The sequence below is a fragment of the Salpingoeca rosetta genome (assembly GCF_000188695.1).
Source record: "Salpingoeca rosetta unplaced genomic scaffold supercont1.10, whole genome shotgun sequence".
Classification (NCBI taxonomy): Eukaryota; class Choanoflagellata; order Craspedida; family Salpingoecidae; genus Salpingoeca; species Salpingoeca rosetta.
In genome coordinates, this window is record NW_004754924.1 from 178388 (window position 1) to 195887 (window position 17500).

At 55.4% G+C, this 17500-nt stretch overlaps 4 protein-coding genes across 5 annotated transcripts in view; 2 read left to right on the plus strand and 2 right to left on the minus strand.

Annotated features, from left to right (window-relative positions):
- PTSG_04339 overlaps positions 1-5061 on the minus strand; it is a gene marked incomplete at both ends in the record, with an annotated part of 8009 nt that extends 2948 nt beyond the window's left edge. The window contains 10 exons of one of the 2 annotated variants that reach the window (XM_004994369.1): positions 382-457; positions 595-680; positions 817-898; positions 1268-1426; positions 1672-1829; positions 2047-2186; positions 2359-2542; positions 2834-2895; positions 3204-3629; positions 3922-5061. In XM_004994369.1, coding sequence (XP_004994426.1) covers positions 382-457; positions 595-680; positions 817-898; positions 1268-1426; positions 1672-1829; positions 2047-2186; positions 2359-2542; positions 2834-2895; positions 3204-3629; positions 3922-4938 — 2390 coding nt within the window. Of the gene's footprint in view, positions 1-381; positions 458-594; positions 681-816; positions 1427-1671; positions 1830-2046; positions 2187-2358; positions 2543-2833; positions 2896-3203; positions 3630-3921 lie in introns of both variants that reach the window. The other variant, XM_004994370.1, reaches the window with a different exon arrangement.
- Positions 5062-5086: 25 nt separating this feature from the next.
- Positions 5087-8079, plus strand: PTSG_04340 (T-cell receptor beta chain ANA 11; the record flags this gene model as incomplete). The annotated part of the gene is made up of 10 exons (XM_004994371.1): positions 5087-5223; positions 5367-5457; positions 5628-5751; positions 5901-5905; positions 6062-6158; positions 6347-6453; positions 6675-6815; positions 7004-7108; positions 7245-7346; positions 7846-8079. The coding sequence occupies exons 1-10, from the start codon at positions 5117-5119 to the stop codon at positions 8077-8079; spliced, it is 1113 nt and encodes a 370-aa protein (XP_004994428.1). The 5' UTR covers positions 5087-5116.
- Positions 8080-8298: 219 nt separating this feature from the next.
- Positions 8299-16089, plus strand: PTSG_04341 (GTPase). The gene is made up of 17 exons (XM_004994372.1): positions 8299-8367; positions 8670-8754; positions 8909-8941; positions 9056-9103; positions 9268-9363; positions 9595-9960; positions 10134-10232; positions 10371-10469; positions 10724-10801; positions 10969-11100; positions 11255-11353; positions 11574-11777; positions 11960-12199; positions 12432-13009; positions 13180-14733; positions 14891-15590; positions 15740-16089. The coding sequence occupies exons 1-17, from the start codon at positions 8336-8338 to the stop codon at positions 15968-15970; spliced, it is 4674 nt and encodes a 1557-aa protein (XP_004994429.1). The 5' UTR covers positions 8299-8335; the 3' UTR covers positions 15971-16089.
- Positions 16090-16351: 262 nt separating this feature from the next.
- The window catches only part of PTSG_04342 (uncharacterized protein), a 5158-nt gene continuing 4009 nt past the window's right edge, over positions 16352-17500 (minus strand). The window contains exons 13-16 of the mRNA XM_004994373.1: positions 17452-17492; positions 17258-17320; positions 16950-17037; positions 16352-16648 (exon numbers count right to left, since the gene is read on the minus strand). Of these exons, the coding sequence (XP_004994430.1) occupies positions 16539-16648; positions 16950-17037; positions 17258-17320; positions 17452-17492 (302 nt within the window). The 3' untranslated portion in view covers positions 16352-16538. The remainder of the gene's footprint in view (positions 16649-16949; positions 17038-17257; positions 17321-17451; positions 17493-17500) is intronic.

Genomic DNA, 17500 nt, shown 5'->3' on the forward strand with positions numbered 1-17500 from the left:
GGAAACGCTGGCAGCCGACTCAGTAATATGCAACGCCAACGCGGTGACGAGCCAGATGTGGAGTGTCGATCCCCTCAGCACGTATAAGCCGGCAGCCCGCGCGATCGACCAGAATAATGAATTGGCGGCTCCCTCCACACACCAGCGCATCTTCGGCAGGTATCCCATTCTTCACACGCCCTATACCCCCCTCAAGGCACCAACCTGGGCCATTATGTGTGTGTGTGTGTGTGTGTGTGTGTGTGTGTGTGTGTGTGTGTGTGTGTGTGTGTGTGTGTGTGGGTGGGTGCGTGTGTGTGTAACTACAGCAACACCGACAAATTCCACCACACCAACAAATACAACAGCATCAACAATTACAATCACATGTAAGCGACAAACCCGTGCTGTGTTCCTGCGACGAGCAAGTTTCCGTCGTGCCCGGCAAAGCAGCAGGACGTGGGCTGGCCCTCGCACGCTAACGGGATGAAAAAGAGGGGAATTGAGTGAACGAGAGAACGGTGCAATGTGGGCGAACAATGATACGAGAAGACACTGAGAGCCAACACACACACACACACACGCACACACACACACACACACACACACACACACCGAGGACGCGTCGTGGAGCGGAGGGTGACGCGACGTCCCAGAGAGCGACGAGACCAAGTGAATACATGCGCGTGGCGGGACCGCCGCTGCAGATGGTGGTCATCGATGGTGGTCGTTGATCGTGGTTGATGGTTCGAAGTAGTGTGTGAGAAGAGAGATGACGGCATACTTTGAGTCCAATCACAAACACGCGCACCGCACTGCACACACACACACACACACCGTTTGATGGGCGCGGGACTGTAGACGGTGGCAAGCATTTGCGGATTCGATGCACTGCTAACGGCGCTGGTGACGTGTCGCCCTGTTGTTGAAACGGAAGCATTCACATCAGCACATGGCAAGGGGCTCGCAATGTTGATACGACTGAAACGATCACGCCTGCAGAGAGCGTCACAAGTAATGGCACGCCTGCAGAGAGCGTCACAAGTAATGGCACGCCTGCAGAGAGCGTCACAAGTATTGGCACGCCTGCAGAGAGCGTCACAAGTATTGGCACGCCTGCAGAGAGCGTCACAAGTATTGGCACGCCTGCAGAGAGCGTCACAAGTAATGGCACGCCTGCAGAGAGCGTCACAAGTATTGGCACGCCTGCAGAGAGCGTCACAAGTAATGGCACGCCGCTCATACACACACACACAATCACATACACACACGCGTTCGTGCACGGCACCTGCGAAGATGGGGGCAGCAGCAGCCATGTGTGTTGAGGAGGAGGAGAGGCCCGACACGCTGGTTGCATCGGCGCCATCGCCCTGCTCCAGCCGGCGAATCGCCGCTTCCTCGTCCAGCACAGCCGCGCACAGGCGTCCCATGCGCAGCACAAACGACTCTGGCAGTTGTAGGTGGTGGCGGCGTGCATGTGAGAGTGGACAACAGGAATGAGCAGGGAGAGGCAACGGCGCTTCGCGCGTGCAGAAACAAAACAAAGACACACGAACACGCGCACAAAAGCACAAACACGGAACACGCACAAAAGTTCAAGCACACACACACACACGTACACACACGCACACACGCACACATACATACACACGCACACGCACACGCACACATACACACACGCCAGGCGCGCACCGTATTCTGAAGTTGTTGTTTCGCGTTTGAGGGCGTGTTTGCTCTCTTGTTGCTCTTCCTTTGTGAGCGGACGGCCAAACCCCTTCAAATCGCTCGGTGGATATTGGGTCCAGCACTCCTGCGTTTCCACTTCTTCCGTCTGCACGCCCTGGTCACCACTGCACACGCGCGCGCGCACAATCGAGTTGAACGCGGCGCGTGAATGGTGGGAACAAGCGGTAAAATGAGGTGGAGAACAGCTCAACTCCGAGGAAATTACCGCGACGGTGCACACACACACACACACACACACACACACACACACACACACACACACACACACACACACACACACACACAGCCACACACGTACAAGCACGTGGAGGTGGTGCTTACATTTCGGGCGCGCACTGTGTAGCCGTCTGCGTGTAGCTGTCGTTGCCAAAGCTGCGGATGTAAAGCTCATACACGGATACGGGCGCGAGCTCAAATAGGTTGAACGATACAAAGTCCAGTTGCACCATGGATGACAACGCCTGGGCACACGGGTGTGTGTGTGTGTGTGTGTGTGTTGGGTGTAATCGTTGTGAGGCTCAGCAGCGATTGGGTACGTGAGAGCATCAATCCAAGGCAACATGTGCAACCCCGCCCACCTCACCAAGCATACACCCCTCCCCTCTCCTTTTCTCTCTCCACCAGCAGCGGCACCTTGAACCGTCGCATGGCCCGTGATCCGGCCACCGTGCCCTTTGCGCGCTTTGCTGCTCGGCTGAAATCCATCTTCTTCACCCGCACATCTTCGCCCTCATAGTCGTCATTGTCGCCAGCAGCACTGCCCAGTTCAAATTTCCCGGCACCCGATGTGCCTTCCAAACCACTCCCGTTGATGGGCCTGCCATGTTGTGTGTGCGCGTGTGCGTGCGTACGTGCGTGTGTGTGTGTGTGTGTGTGTGTGTGTGTGTGTGTGTGTGTGTGTGTGTGTGTGTGTGTGTGTGTGTGTGTGTGTGTGTGTGTGTTATGTGTGTGTGTTGTGTGTGTGTGTGTTGTGTGTGTGTGTGAATGAAACACACTCTCTGCGACCCATCCACAACCATGACCATCGTTGGTGCACGATGGCCAGGTCATTCCACCGGCACACAGCGCACACACAAGATACATGTACACACTCTCTTAAACACTTTACCTGCGTGATCCTCGAGCGCCCTGGCGTGTTCGCAAGTTCTCTCGTCGCAACGCATCCAGCACCTGGAATGGCGATGGCGAGTGAGACATGGTGAACAAGATGTACCGTGTGAAAGGAACGCATCATGGAACCGCACATAGCAACACAGAGCGCGCGCACACTCACACACGCACACACACTCACACTCACACACGGAACACACACAGACACACACGGAACACACACAGACACACACGGAACACACACAGACACACACATACACACACACACACACAACACAGCATATCACGCCAGATCCTCTCCCCGAACCCCTCCCCCCCCCCTTTACTTCACCCCCCTCCTCTCCGACACCATGCTTCATCCAGCGCACCTCGACCATCTCGTCGTCGTCACCGCTAAGCCGCGGCTGCCCGGGACTGTACAGACGCGTGTTGCTGTCGTTTGGGGCAGCAGCACCATCCAGCGAGCGCAGATCAGAGTCTGAGTCCCGCACCCTGCGTGACCGGTTCACAGCATCCCACCCTTTGTCGCTGCCGCCTTGTTCGCCTTCCTCTTCTTCTTCTTCACCTTCCTCTTCATCATCCTCATCATCCTCGTCTTCAAAGTCGTCGTCGTATTCATAGTCCTCAAACTCATCATCCTCGTAGTTGTACTCATCATCACCACCATCATCACCGCCACCATCACCTTTGCCATCACCATCTGCCCCCTGTTCGTCCTGCCCTGCTGATGTTGTGTCTCCCTGCTGCTGTGCTGCGTCCTGCTCTGCCTCCTCCAGCATTGCTCGGAGACGTGCCTGTGTTTGTGGTGGTGAAGCACGGCAGCGTGTGGATGAAGGGAGGCGACAATGCAGCAGGAAGGTGAAGATGCGTCAAAGCAAGCACGGCACTGGCCCAAATAACCACACCGGAGACCACTGCATACGCAACGCACCACAATGCGCACCACAATGCGCACCACAATGCGCACCACACACACAACGCGCCCGCACACACACACACACACACACAACGCGCCCGCACGCACACACACACAACGCGCCCGCACGCACACACACACACACAACGCACACGCAATACTCCACGCACCTCTCGCGCCTGTTTTGCCTGCTCTTCCCTGCTGATCGCCTGGGCGGCCTTCACCATCTCGGCAGCGCCACGACTCGACTCCATCGCCACGCGCTCATCCCGGCCATCGCTGTCACCGCCACTGTCGCCACTATGACCCTCCTCTTCCGTATCGTGCTGCTGCTGCTGCTGCTGCTGCTGCTGGAGACGCTGCGCTGTTGCTGTGTCGCCGGCGTGTGCGGAGTTGGACGGGCGACGTGCTCGCGCCTCCCGCGCATCCTCCTCCCCGTGCACAGCGGAGCTGACGCGGCTGCTGCCACCGCGCCCCTCCTTGGTGGGCCCCTCTGCCCGCAGACGCCCGGACCGGGAGCGGTGATGCCGAGACGACGAGTGCGCGCTGTCGTGTCGACTCCGTCGGTTGGCATCGTCGCGGGCATCCCGGCTGCGGTGACGCCGACGCCGTTCACCGTCGTCGCGCTCCTCGTGGTCTTCCGCCCCAGCGCGATCACGATGCCTTCTCTCCTTGTCGCGCCGTCGCCTGCGACGCTCGCTGTCGTCCTCGTCACCGCCATGACCGCCCTCACGGTCTTTCCTCCGGCGTCGTTCACGGTCCTTGTCCCTGTCTCTGTCCCGTCTGTCACCGCTGTCGCGATGCTTCGACGAGGACGACGCGGACTTGTGCTTGCGGCGTTCGCGACGACGGTCCTCATCGTCACCATCATCCGCTTCCCGATCTCCGCGATGATCGCGGGATCGTGAGGACCGCTTGTGTTCCCTGTCCCCTCTGTCCCGCCCACTGCGCTCGCGATGGCGGCGCTCCTTGTGCCTGCCGTTGCTGCGCTCCTCCTCGGCTGCCTCGCCCTCTGCGTCGCGGTGTGTGCGGCTGCGCCTGCTGCGCCGGTCCTCGTCCCCGCGCCCCTCCTCCGTCTTTCTTGAGCGGCGTGACGACGACGTTGCCTTTGACGAGCGGGAGCTCGCCTTGGCTGCCAGCGGGTTGGTGGACTTGCGCCCAGCACCTCTGCTACCCCTGCCACTCATCGCTGACAGTTGTGTGCGCTGTGTTTGTTGTGTGTGCCGTGTTTGTTTGGCTGCCGTCGTCCGTTGCAGCGGGGAAGTTGGCAACGGAGATCTTTGTGCTGTCGGAGACGGCTGTGGTAGTTGTGGAAAATTTGTGGATGATTTACGGTGATTATCGTGCTGACACAGGCGAACGGATATGGCTGGTGGTGGTGGCGCAAGTGCACGGAAGGAGCTTGTGCGAGCTGTAGGCCTGTGCATGCTCTGGTACCTGGGCTCCATGATGAACAGCATCTTCAGCAAGAGGTGTGTGTGTGGGAGGGAGAAGGGAGAAGGGGGGTGTGGGCTGCGGGATGACGTTGATGTGATGATGCTGTTGCGTTTGCGTTTGCGTTTGCGTTTTTGCGTTAATTGGTGGGTTTGTGACGATTTGTTCATGCAACATGCAGTGCAATGAAGGTGTTTCCGCGGCCCATCACCGTCACCATGGCGCAACTGTTGATGGTCAACATCTGCTTGCCGTTTTTCCTGCCAAGCAAGGTGTGAGTGGGAGGGAGGGGGGAGGAGGCTGGGGGAGGGGATCTGTGTATGTGGACGTGTGTGTGTGTGAGTGTAAACGTGCGCGCGTGTGTGTGTGTGTGTGTGTGTGTGCGTGGTGCTCACGCGGGTTGATGCGTGCTACAATGGTGTGTCACGTGCTTTTAATTCAGATGCCAAGGCTATCGCGAAAGGATTGGACCTCGTGGGTGATTCCACTGACGGTTCTCAAGATTGTGGTGAGCCTGTCATCACAGATCAGCATCCTCAAGGTCCCCGTCGCCTACGCTCACACAGGTACGCGCGCCTGCACACGCGATCTCTCACGCTTCACTTGGTGGGCTTGCTGCTCTCAATGCGAACACTCACAGTGGTGCTGATGTGATGTCTGCTGTTGGTGGTGTATTGCTGGTGTGCTCATTCCTTCAACGACGGGCGAACACCAGTCAAGGTAAAGCTGCACATGCGTTTGTGTGGAGTGCTCGGTCGCGTGTGTGGCCATGTGCGTGCGATTTGATGTGTGCACATGCCAGACACCACACTGGTAGCACCTTGGTTCATTCTGACAGTCGCTGTTGTTTCTGCGCTGTTCGCTTCGTTTTGGCAGGGCATGATGCCAATCTTCACGGTGTTTCTATCCAAGGTCTTCCTGAACCAGCACCACCCTCTCCTCGCATACATTAGCCTCATCCCCATCATCAGTGGTAATGCGTGTCATCATGTGTGTGCGTGGGGGGGGGGGCGTGTGTGTGTGTGCGTGGGGGGGCGGTGTGTGTGTGTGTGTGTGTGTATGTGTGTGTGTGCGTGTGTGCGTGGGTGTTTGGGTGCACTTCCCTGTCGTTTCGTATTCCTCTCATGCATGCTTGCATGCATCCATCTGCTGTCATTGCAGGCGTCGTTATTGCGTCGGTGACTGAGCTGCAGTTTGACCTGCTGGGCCTCATCAGTGCCCTCGTGGCCACGTTCACATTCGCCATCCAAAACATCTTCTCAAAGAAGGTCCGTGTTGCGTGTGTGTATGTGTGTGTGTATGTGTGTGTGTGTGTGCAGTGGAGTGTAGTGTGGTGTGGTGTAGTGTTTGGGGAGAAAGCGTGTCGTGGACACGGGAAAGGGGTGGCCGACTGTGCGTGTGTACTGCGCGCGAATACTCACGTGTCCACCATGCCACTTGCTTTCTTTTGTTTGTTTTTTTTCTTCGTAATTGTCTGCAATCACGGCAGGTGATGAAAAAGGGGGTGCATCACATCAGCATCTTGCTGCTTGTGAGTCAGAGCGCGTTTGTTGCGCTCCTGCCCTATTGGCTCTGGAACGAAGGCACAGACATCCTCTTTGGCGACACCTTTACCTCGCTCGGGGACCAGGTGAGGGCGGTGGTCGTCGGCTGTTGGCACCGTGGAGGGGTGTTTGGGGCATCTGTGCTGGCAGTCGTTGTGATCACATCACATCACGTCACGTCACGTCACGTCACGTCACGTGTGCTTGCACTCACATGCACACGCACATACATGCACACGCACATGCACACGCACATGCACATGCACACATGCAGGCGTTTGTGGTGCTCTATGAGATGGCGCTGTGTGGACTTTGCAGTGCAATTCAAACCATCGCTGCATTCACCTTTCTCTCATACGTCACGCCAGTCACTTACTCGGTGAGCTCAAGCACATGTAACTTCATCACTTGCTCACCTGCTTGCTTGCTTGCTTGCAGGTACAACAAACCAAAGCACAATCCCGCTCGCCTTGTTACATAATTGATGACGTTCACTTGTTGTTGTGGGGCTGCAGGTTGCGAATGTTGCCAAGAGGATTGTGATTATCGTTGCGTCGATGCTGTTCTTCCAGAATCCCGCCACGCCCGCCAACATTGCCGGCATTGCCATCTCAATCGTGCGTGATGGTGGTGGTGGTGGTTGCGTTGGGAACGGATGTTTTATCACATGTGTGTCACTGAATCACGCAAGCTTGCCCAAGCTTACGCTCTCACACAAGCGTATACAAGCTCGCACCCACTCACGCACTCACACACACTCACACAAGCTTACGCACCCACACAAGCTTACGCACTCACACAAGCTTACGCACTCACACAAGCTTACGCACTCACACAAGCTTACGCACTCACACAAGCTTGCGCACTCACACAAGCTTACGCGCCCACACAAGCTTACGCACCCACACAAGCTTACGCACCCACACAAGCTTACGCACTCACACAAGCTTACGCACCCACACAAGCTTACGCACCCACAAGCTTACGCACTCACACAAGCTTACGCACCCACACAAGCTTACGCACCCACAAGCTTACGCACTCACACAAGCTTACGCACCCACACAAGCTTACGCACCCACAAGCTTACGCACTCTCACCCACACGCAATCACAGTGTGGGATTGCGCTGTACAACAAGTCGAAGCTGGATGAACGGCGACGAACACAAATGCAGCAGCAGCTCGCCATGGACGAGGCAAAGTGGGGCGGCGGTGGTGGTGGTGGTGGTGTCATGAACGGGTACAACGGCGCACACCACCAGCAACAGCAGCAGCCCTCGTTCTTTGCTAATCAACACTACACCAGTGGTGGAAAGCGAAAGCCGTTTGGCCCGCTCCACGTCGTTTGAAGGGGATGGGTGATGGTGGAGGAGGGCGGGGGGGAACACTCGTGCGTCGTGAGTTGGTGTCACGCTAGCTTAGGTTGGTTGCAGGCGTTTTCTTTGCCTTTGCTCGTGTTATTAACATAAACGATGGATAACGGCGGCGGGAAGGGTGAGATGGTTGGATGTGGTGCGTGTATGACACACAAGAACTGTGTGGACGATTTGTGGTCATTTTCAGATGATTTTCGCACGCCTTGGAGGGAGAACAACAGACAGAGAGATGGCTTCGCAACAACAGCCAGAACAGCAGTAGTACGTGTGTATTGGCAGGGGCTCTGCTAGTAGTCTTCTGGTTGTGTGTCAGCCGTGTCCTCGTCATGAAGCCCTTGTTCCAACCCATGCCCTGCTAACCCTCCTCTTGTCTTGTGTCTTGCTATCTTTTCCACCTGTACATCCTCTTTACTTCTTTGTTTGGTGCTTGGTGTCTGTCGTGTGCTGCCATACTGCTCGTTCGTTGAGATGTGTTGGTTCTTTGGTTGGGCCAGTTCAAGTGCGTTTCTGCGTGTACTCACACACTCACGTTGAACCTTCTGCTTGTGGATTGTGGATTGCAGTGAACTATGGTTCAAAATCCTCCTTGTTGGAGCCGTTGCTGGCAAGACCAATTTGATGGTGCGAATGATTGATGACCATTTTCAAGTAAGCTGCCAGCCTGGCCCATACGCGCAAGCACGAGAGTACTCGACCGCTTGTGTAGTAGGGTATTCTATACAATTGAGTGATTGTGCACCACGACTCGAAGGCAATTGTGAGTTGGTCTCACTTTCCGCGACCTGTCCGCGATTCTTGACAGGGTTCCAACAAGCACACCATGGGCGCCGATGTTGTAAGTCTTCGTTTTCCTGTCTTCAATATCTGACGCATTGCTTCGAGACACGAATAATGGACTTGCTACCATCCCTAGGTTGTTTCTTCACCTCGAATTCGTGTTCGTCCACAGGGGCTCCGACTGCTTGAGTTTCACGGCAAACAAATCTACCTGCAATTAGTACGTTCGACGATTTCTTCCTACCGATGTCCAATTGCGTGCTCTGATGCCATCTCTGTACACCCAGCCAGCGCTATAACATTCCTCACGTCCTCATACATGCAATGTTACATGTCTCACGCACTCTGCACTTCCCCTAATTTCTTCTAACATTGTGTGGACAGTGGGATACGGGTGCAAACGCTTCGTATTCGAGTCTCAAGCGAATTTATTTCAAACATGCACGGGGTGCCTTCCTCGTCTACGACGTCACGGATCGCGTGAGGCATTCATAGTGTGCACATGTGGGCATTCGGATACTGCATTGTCTTTGTCGCACACAATGCCGGCATCGCCATTGTCACACAGGCTGATGCCAACGGTGGATCATGAATGCGTGCACAACATCCTCGCGCAGCGTCTCACTGAAGATTGGTACGTTTTGTGGTATCGTTTGATGACATGGTCACATGTCACCTCCATTTCTTGTCAACCTTTCTCCTTTCTCGCAGTCTACCTTTCGCGGAATTCTTGAAACCTTACAAGCAATACGCGCGTTTGCGGATCCCAAGTGCTGCGTGGCCCTGATTGGAAACAAGTGCGATCTCGAACACCGCCGAGAAGTGTCGTTTGAAGAAGGCCAGAGGTTCGCGATGGAGAATGGCCTCGTGTTTTTCGAAACGAGCGCGAAGACAGGCGAAAATGTGGAAAAAGCATTTCAGGAGCTCACAGCTCGCGTGGTGCATCGGCTCGAAACAGAAGATCCACCAGCTGCGACACTGCACGACGCTTGCCGACAAGATACAACATTCAACAGGTTCAACGCTGTGTCGAGATTGCTCCACCTTGGCCAGGATCCAAACAGGCGCGATAGTCAGGTAGCTAGCAGTGCACGCATGTGCAGTTACGCACCAGACACCTGTGCCTTTTGAAGACAGTTTTAGGCATGTACTCTGGGTGTTTCACAAAGCCACAGAATGCATGTATTCTTGTGCTTTGAGACCTGGCAGCAGACTCATTCGCTCATGACTCCCTGCGATTAATCATTCAGGAGAGGCTTCCTCTACACATTGCGAGCGAAAGCGACGCGTCTGATGTTGTGCAGCTGTTGCTCAAGCACAGCGCCGATATCAATGCAAAGGATAAAGAGGTGTTGACCACGCTGTGCGTAGCAGATGCATGCATGTGTGTGTCTGTCTGTTCTTGTCTCTCTGTCGATACGCGTCTAATATTTCACCCGCTCGGATTCACCACACCTCATTCCCTCGTGCTACTCCACCCCCACCAGGGATGGACGGCCCTCCACTACGCCGCGTTCAACGACCGTGCGGATGTCGTGCGCATACTCCTGGAACAGGGCGCTGACACCACCATCAAGCACCGCTTTGTGAGTGAAGCATACAGCTGGTCGTTGCGACACCACGTGCTCTTGTTGTGTTAGTTGCTTGATGTGCGTGTTGAACTGGATCGCTGTCACCCAACCTCTTTTTTGTGTCAAATCTGCCTTCCTGTTCATGCCCCTCCCATCATCTGCTTTCGCCACACACGCACGCACGCACACACACGCACACACACACACACACACGCACACACACACACACACACATACACACACATTCCATGCGTGATTGACAACAACAGCTGTTCGGCAAGACGGCTCTTGACCTCGCTGTCAGCCGTGGGCACAGTGATGTCATTAAGCTGCTTCGCAACCCGCAGGTGTGTGTGCTATGCTTGTGATGTATTGTTGTGTTGCTGTGTCATAAGCTCTGCTTGTTCAAACTCCATCATTCCCTCCTCCTCCTCCTCCTCCTCCTCCTACCACGCACATTCATTCTGTTGTGTGCACTTGCCCTGTTCACGCATATTTCATCTCACCTGCGCAGGCTGTGCAAGCACGACCACCATCTTCACCACAACCTGCATCCCTCCATGATGCCTGCAAGCACGGTGACACTGCGCGTGTGTCTGCACTCATTGACAAAGGCAATGTGGACGTATCCGAACAGGATACGCAGGTACGTGTTTGAATACACGGGTGTGTGTGTGTGTGTGTGTTGTCTCCATTCCCTGGTGCAGATGAACGCACCAGTGTATTCGCCAGACTTGTTGCCTTTGCTCATGCTTGTTTGCTATCTTGTTCACGTTGATCATGGCTGCTTGCATGTGCAGAGCGATACACCGCTGCATGTTGCCTGCAGGCACAATCACGCCGCTGTTGTGCAGCTGTTGCTGCAGAAAGGCGCCAACATCACCACAAAGAATAACAAGGTGTGGCATGTCGAACCGGACACTTTCACTGCACATGTTATGCATTCTGTGTGCATCTGCTGTGCAGTTTTGTGCGCGCGCCGCTGTATCAGCATTCGCGGGTCGTGCAGTGCATTGGTGCATGCGTGCACGAGACTTTGCACCGACACCGTGGGAATGTGTGTGTGTATGTATTTGTACTCACCCGCCAGACTGCCTTGTTGTGTCTGAATGATTGCAGGGTCAGACACCTTTGGATGTGGCAAAGGCAAGCGGTCACAAAGCCATTACATCCATGACAGCGCTCCAACCCACAACTGCCACGACACCAAGCAGCGACAGCGACCAGCAACCACCTGAAGATAGAGATGAGAAGGGAGATGAAGAGGACCCGGCCACGGGTGAATTGGACGATGAGACGCAAGCCAGATTACAGCAGGAGAAGGTATATGCGTGAATGCGCGCGTATGTGCGTGCGTGTGCGTGGGCGCGTGAGTGTGCATGAGTGTGAATTCAATCGTGCACGCTTGCTTCGTCACTCCCTCCCTCTCTGTGCTTGCTTCCGTGCAATACGAGCTCGTACATCTCGTCTGACTTGCTCACCCAACATCACGCCACAACACACAGGCAAAGGAAGCGTACGTGGCAAACGTGAGGCGGATCATGCAGGAGATTGCCGAGCGGTGCGACCAGCAGATGGCGGGGCGGGCAAAGCTGAACTTGGTTGGCCAGGGCCGTGCGGGGAAGACGACAACGCTCCGCTCTCTTCGGGGCTTGGGCTTCAATAAGGACGAGCACTCGACCAAAGGCGCTGCAACGCACGACATGAATGTCACCGTGGATTCCATGGACGTTTACCAATGGAAGGTGAGCGTGAGAGGATGCGCTGTAAGTGTGGGTGCTTGCGTGTGTGTGGGTGCTTGCGTGTGTGTGTGTGATGTTCCAAAACATCATGCACGGGCTGATGTCGTGGCGGCGTTGTCACTTGGTGTTGTCACACGATGCTGTGTGTTTGGCCTTTCACCAGAACGAAAAGCATTCCCTCCTCATCAACCACCACACTCTCAACACCACCTTCACTTCGCCTTCACCATTGCAGGCTGTGACTGGCTTTCTGTCTGAGGTTGCGCGGAGCCTGCGGGACACGGCGCTGGCGCAGGCGGGCGGTATGGACGCGGTGATGCGGATGAAGATGGAGGAAGCACATAGGCTGCGGGAGGAGCGCGTTGCACTGCAGCTCGTCAGCGAGACGGAAGCAGACGCACCGGTGGCGGCCAAAGGGGATGTGCATGGTGATGAAGCTGGTCTTGATGCATCCGGTGAGCAGGTGCTGGCGAGCGGCAATGAACTTGGTGCACATGTCGTTGATGATGACGATGATGACGATGATGATGATTATGATGATGACAGTGACGGTGGTGGAACTGAGACTGCTGATGCTGCTGAGCCCACATCAGCGTCATTGCCATCGCCACCCGCACTCGCAGCATCGTCTGCAGTGATGACTGCCGGTATGGGAACCGTGCCCAACATCTCAACTGAGGAGATTGAGAACGCGATCAAGGATCTGAATCTGGACACGACGTTCGGGGAGGGCAACGCCAGGGTGACGTTCAAAGTATTTGACCTGGGAGGCCAGTCCACCTTCTACATTTTCCACCCTTTCTTCCTCACCAAGTGAGTTACTGTGTGTGTGTGTATGTGTGTGTGTGTGTGTGTATGTGTGTGTGTGTGTGTCTGTCTGCGTGGGTACGTGCTGCCTGCTGCCTGCTGTCCACCGCTGCCCTCCCCACACCCTCCTCACCCCACTCACCCAACCCCATCTTCACTCTCCACACCCACACCAGGTACGCGGTGTACCTGCTGGTGTTCTCGATGGAGGACCTGCTGCACCAAGACGAGAGCAAGCGGGCAGAGACGTGGGAGTTTATGGAGCACTGGTTGTCTTCCCTCCACCTTCACGCCAAGGGCGCACCCGTCCTCATCGTTGGCACCTTCGCTGATGTGGTCAGCAAGCGTAAGCAGCACGAGAACATCTCGCGTGACATCTACAGCCGCCTGCGCCACAACCCGGCGTTCCCTGGCGTCATCCACAACGACAAGCATGGTCTGTGGTTCTGGCCCGTCGACAACACCAAGTCCATCCGTGATCCCATGATCCAGGACCTGCGCCAGACCATCTCCTCCACAGCACTGGCGCAGGAGTACGTGAGCCAGGAGGTGGCTGTGCCCTACCTCCACCTCTACGACAAACTCCACGCCATCGCCCGCGACGAGAAGCGACCGCTGCTCACCTTTGACGACGTCGTGGATATTGCGCGCACGTGTGGGCTGCGCACACGCCAGGAGACAAAAGCCTGCCTGCAGTTCCTGCACCTGTACTCGATGGTGCTGTACTACGACCACGTGCCAGGCATGGAAAACTATGTGATCCTGAGTCCGCAGTGGGCCGTGGACACGATGACGCGCGTCATCCGCAACTTTGACTTGCACCGTGACGAACGTGATTGGGAGGCGAGGGCCGTTGGTGCGCAGCTGTGGGACGACTTAGTTGATCGCGGCATCCTGCACCGTCGTCTGCTGGAGGTGCTGTGGAAGGATGTACGAGATGACTTGATTGAGCCCTTTCTCCAACTCATGATGGAGTATGGGTTGTGCATGGACTACACACCGCCCAGATCAGCAGAGAGCAGCGACAGCAGCAGCGACAACTCTGTACATCATGATGATGAGCAGCAGCGCGAACACCAGCAGTATCTGGTGCCTGCCATTCTGCCGATGGTGTTGGACACGCCATCAGACCTGCCTTCGTCCGTGACGTTGAGCGTGTGCGCAGCACAACACGTGCACAAGTACGCTGGGCACGAGCCCAACACGGCCTACATCAGCTTCCGCCTGACCCCGCGTGCTTCCGATGCCCACGTGAGTGCCGAGGACATGCAGCGAACATCATTCTTTCCCGAAGGCTTGTTTGCCGTGGTGCTGGCCCATGTCCTGAGATACATTCAACCCAGCACCTCATCCACGCCCATGTTGAGCCGCACCCACGTGGTTGTGTTTGTTGGCGAAGCCGAGGTTGAGCTGCAGCTTGTGCCGGCTGTAGGCGGGATCAAAATCAAGATTGCACAAGCACGTCCTCGCGCGCTGCTGCACATGCTTTGTGACATCATCGTTGAAGCCATCAGGCAGCGCTATCATGACCTGAAGCCTTATGTCCTGCTGCCACATGACGACAAGACGCTGCTGTTCTTTGAGGACGTGCGTCGTCACCACAACAACAAGAGGGCACTTCGTGTTGGCCGCTCACAACTCTTGTCACCCGACGATCTCATCGCCAAGTACGGCCCTCTCCTGCCCGTCCTCGGCCTGCAGGAAAATTACGATGTCTTCATCAGCTACAGGTGAGTGAGTGAGTGAGTGAGTGAGTGTGTGTGTGTGTGTGTGTGTGTGTGCGTGTGTGTGTGTGTGTGTGTGTCTGTACCAACTGCCGTCTCTCTCTCACTTGCCCCTCACTTGACACATCCTCGCACGCACACCCCTTTCCCAAACATACCACAGGCAACGCGGCAACCGAGGTCTGGTGCTGACGTTGCACCCAAAGTTGGAGCACCACGGCTTGGTGGCCTTCGTGGATGTCAACAACTTGGAAACAGGCGTCAACTTCAAGCACGCGTGCTTGACAGCTCTTCAGCACAGCGTGGTCGCCTGCCCCGTTTTGTCTGTCGCTGCAATCCATCAGATGCGCTCGCTCGGCGACACTGACACGTGCGACAACGTGTTGCTGGAGTGGATGGCAATGTTGGAGCTGCAGCAGCTGGCGCACAAGCACCCAGACAAGATCCGCCTCCGTCGCATCGTCCCTCTCTTTCTTGGCAGCGGCTGGCACGACAGCAACCATACCATGAGTGTGGCGTCGGCGAGCGAGTACGATTCGCCCGAGTACATGAAGCGGCTGGCAGAGTCGCTGCCGGATGTTGTGAGTGAGAAGACTGCAGCATCCCTCGATCAGTTCTTCACGCAGGTGCTGCACCTGCCGCCACCACAACAGCACAAGACCGTGCGCGAGACTGTGCTGTCTCTGTTTGACATTGACGGCGTCATGTCCTTTCAACGCCGAGTTGACCGAGGAGCGGATGCGGCAAGGTTTGCAGAGCAAGTGCGCCAAGTTGTCTCGGCTGGAAGCAGTAGCCGAGGTGTGCAGCGGCCCACCCAAACGTCGCAAGAAGCAACATCGTCGCTCCCTCCGTCAACCCAACCGGTATTGAGAGTGAGATATGGAGTATGCGTTATGTTTGAGCACTGCCGTTGTCTGTACTGTGAACACATACCCATGCTTTGCCTCACCTTGGCTGCCCAACCCTTCTTCGTGCATCTTTGTTTCGTTGTCCTCACAACTCTTGCCTGCAGGCACCTGCTGACGTGTCCACACTGTCTGCCGATCTCCGTGAGTGGCTGCAATCCGCTGACCTCCTGGCCAAAGTTGGGCCCGCCCTCATTGGTGTTGGGGTGGAGAAAATGGACGACCTTGGCCGAGCAATGCGGTTGATGGGGGATGACTTCAAGGCAGAAATGAAGGCTGCTGGTGCCAAGCCGTTTCACGTTGCCTGTCTTCTTGAAGCCTTTGAAGCGGAGCAATGAGGCTCTTGCTCGTGCATGGTTTAGTGGCGTTTGTTGCTGTTCCTTTTGCTCGCAAGCTTGCATGTTCATCACGATGCTGCCTTGCTTGCTTGCCCTCGTGTTGCGATCAGATCATTGTGTTTGTGTGTTTGAGCACCTTCCTGTGCATCGCTAGATCAGTGGCACATTCCGTACACTCACTTCAGTCAGCTCCTGCTTTCTCGCCTTGCATACACTGTTCGCGCACACTCTGAATCACCTTATTGTTGTTGTTGTTTTGAAGTTGTTGTCGTTGTTGTTGTTGCTGCTGCTGTTGTTGCTGCTGCTGCTGCTGTCGTTGTTGTTGTTGTTGTTGTTGTTGTTGTTGTTGTTGTTGTTGTTGTTGTTGTTGTTGTTGTTGTTGTTGTTGTTGTTGTTGTTTCATTTGATGTGACATGCATTGAAATGAACGTTTTTCCAAATGCACAACAGCAAGTTCAAGAAGACCTATTCCAGAAAGCAAAGTGCGATGCGCACACATACGCATTACACATACAGACACAACTACAAGTTCACACAAGCAAATAACAGCTGCGATTCCTGTTTGTGATTATTCGAGTGCGAGCACGTCAAGTGGCACAAACAGGTCCTCCATCTCCACGCGAACTTCGCCAGAGGACATTTGATCCTCCCGTATCCAATCCTTCAAGTCGTTTGCATCTGGCGTGCATGTGTGTGTGTGTGTGTGTGTGTTCGTGTTAGTGTGTGCGTGCGCATGATAGTGCGTGTGTTGGCGTGTGCGTGTGTGTGTGTGTGTGTGTGTGTGTGTGTGTGTGTGCGTGCACGTGATGCAACGAGCAATTGACAGCACGTCATGCGAGCATCTCCACAGCACGCCAACCGAGCATCTCCACAGCACGCAACGCGAGCATGTCCACAGCACGCCAAGCGAGCATGTCCACAGCACGCCAAGCGAGCATGGCCACAGCAGCACCACCACTACCACAACTTGATAACGTACAGAGGAGGTCGTAGAGTGCCGTGTCCTTCTTGACTGCGCGGAAGTGCACAATCTCCGATTGCAGCGCAGGGTTGTCTTCAGACAAGAACTGTGTTGTATGATGATGATGATGATGACGACAATGGTGATTGGGCACGTGGTGGTGAGGTGGAACAAGAAGAAGGCGGTGGGAGGCGTGAGTCACTTTGATGACAGCATGTCCAATCAAAGCACACGCAAGCGCTGCTGCTCGTCTTACCACCATGTCGCACTCCCTCCTTCCCAACACACACACACACACACACACAGAGCATTTCACTCGTGCTCACCTCGGCTGCTACGCTTCGCGGAACAGAGACCTCCAGCACCCGCAGCTTGTAGTTTGACGAATCCTGACACACGCACGCAAACACAACATGGTCAGCAGTGCGTGCGTGTATATGCGCATATGTGCGTGTGTATGTGCATGTGTGTGTGTGTGTGTGTTGGTTGCATGTGACAAGATTGGTGTTGCTGATCTCACCGGGTCTTTCGACGTTCGCTTGTCATACAACACTTGAAAAGCTGTTGAT

Bases quoted from the DNA above. Each gene is read 5' to 3' on its own strand.
- PTSG_04341 (XM_004994372.1), top strand. From the start codon at position 8,336: ATGGCTTCGCAACAACAGCCAGAACAGCAGTA. The intron at 8,368-8,669 runs GTACGTGTGTAT...TGTGGATTGCAG, and splicing joins CAACAGCCAGAACAGCAGTA to TGAACTATGGTTCAAAATCC. The intron at 13,010-13,179 runs GTGAGTTACTGT...CACCCACACCAG, and splicing joins CACCCTTTCTTCCTCACCAA to GTACGCGGTGTACCTGCTGG.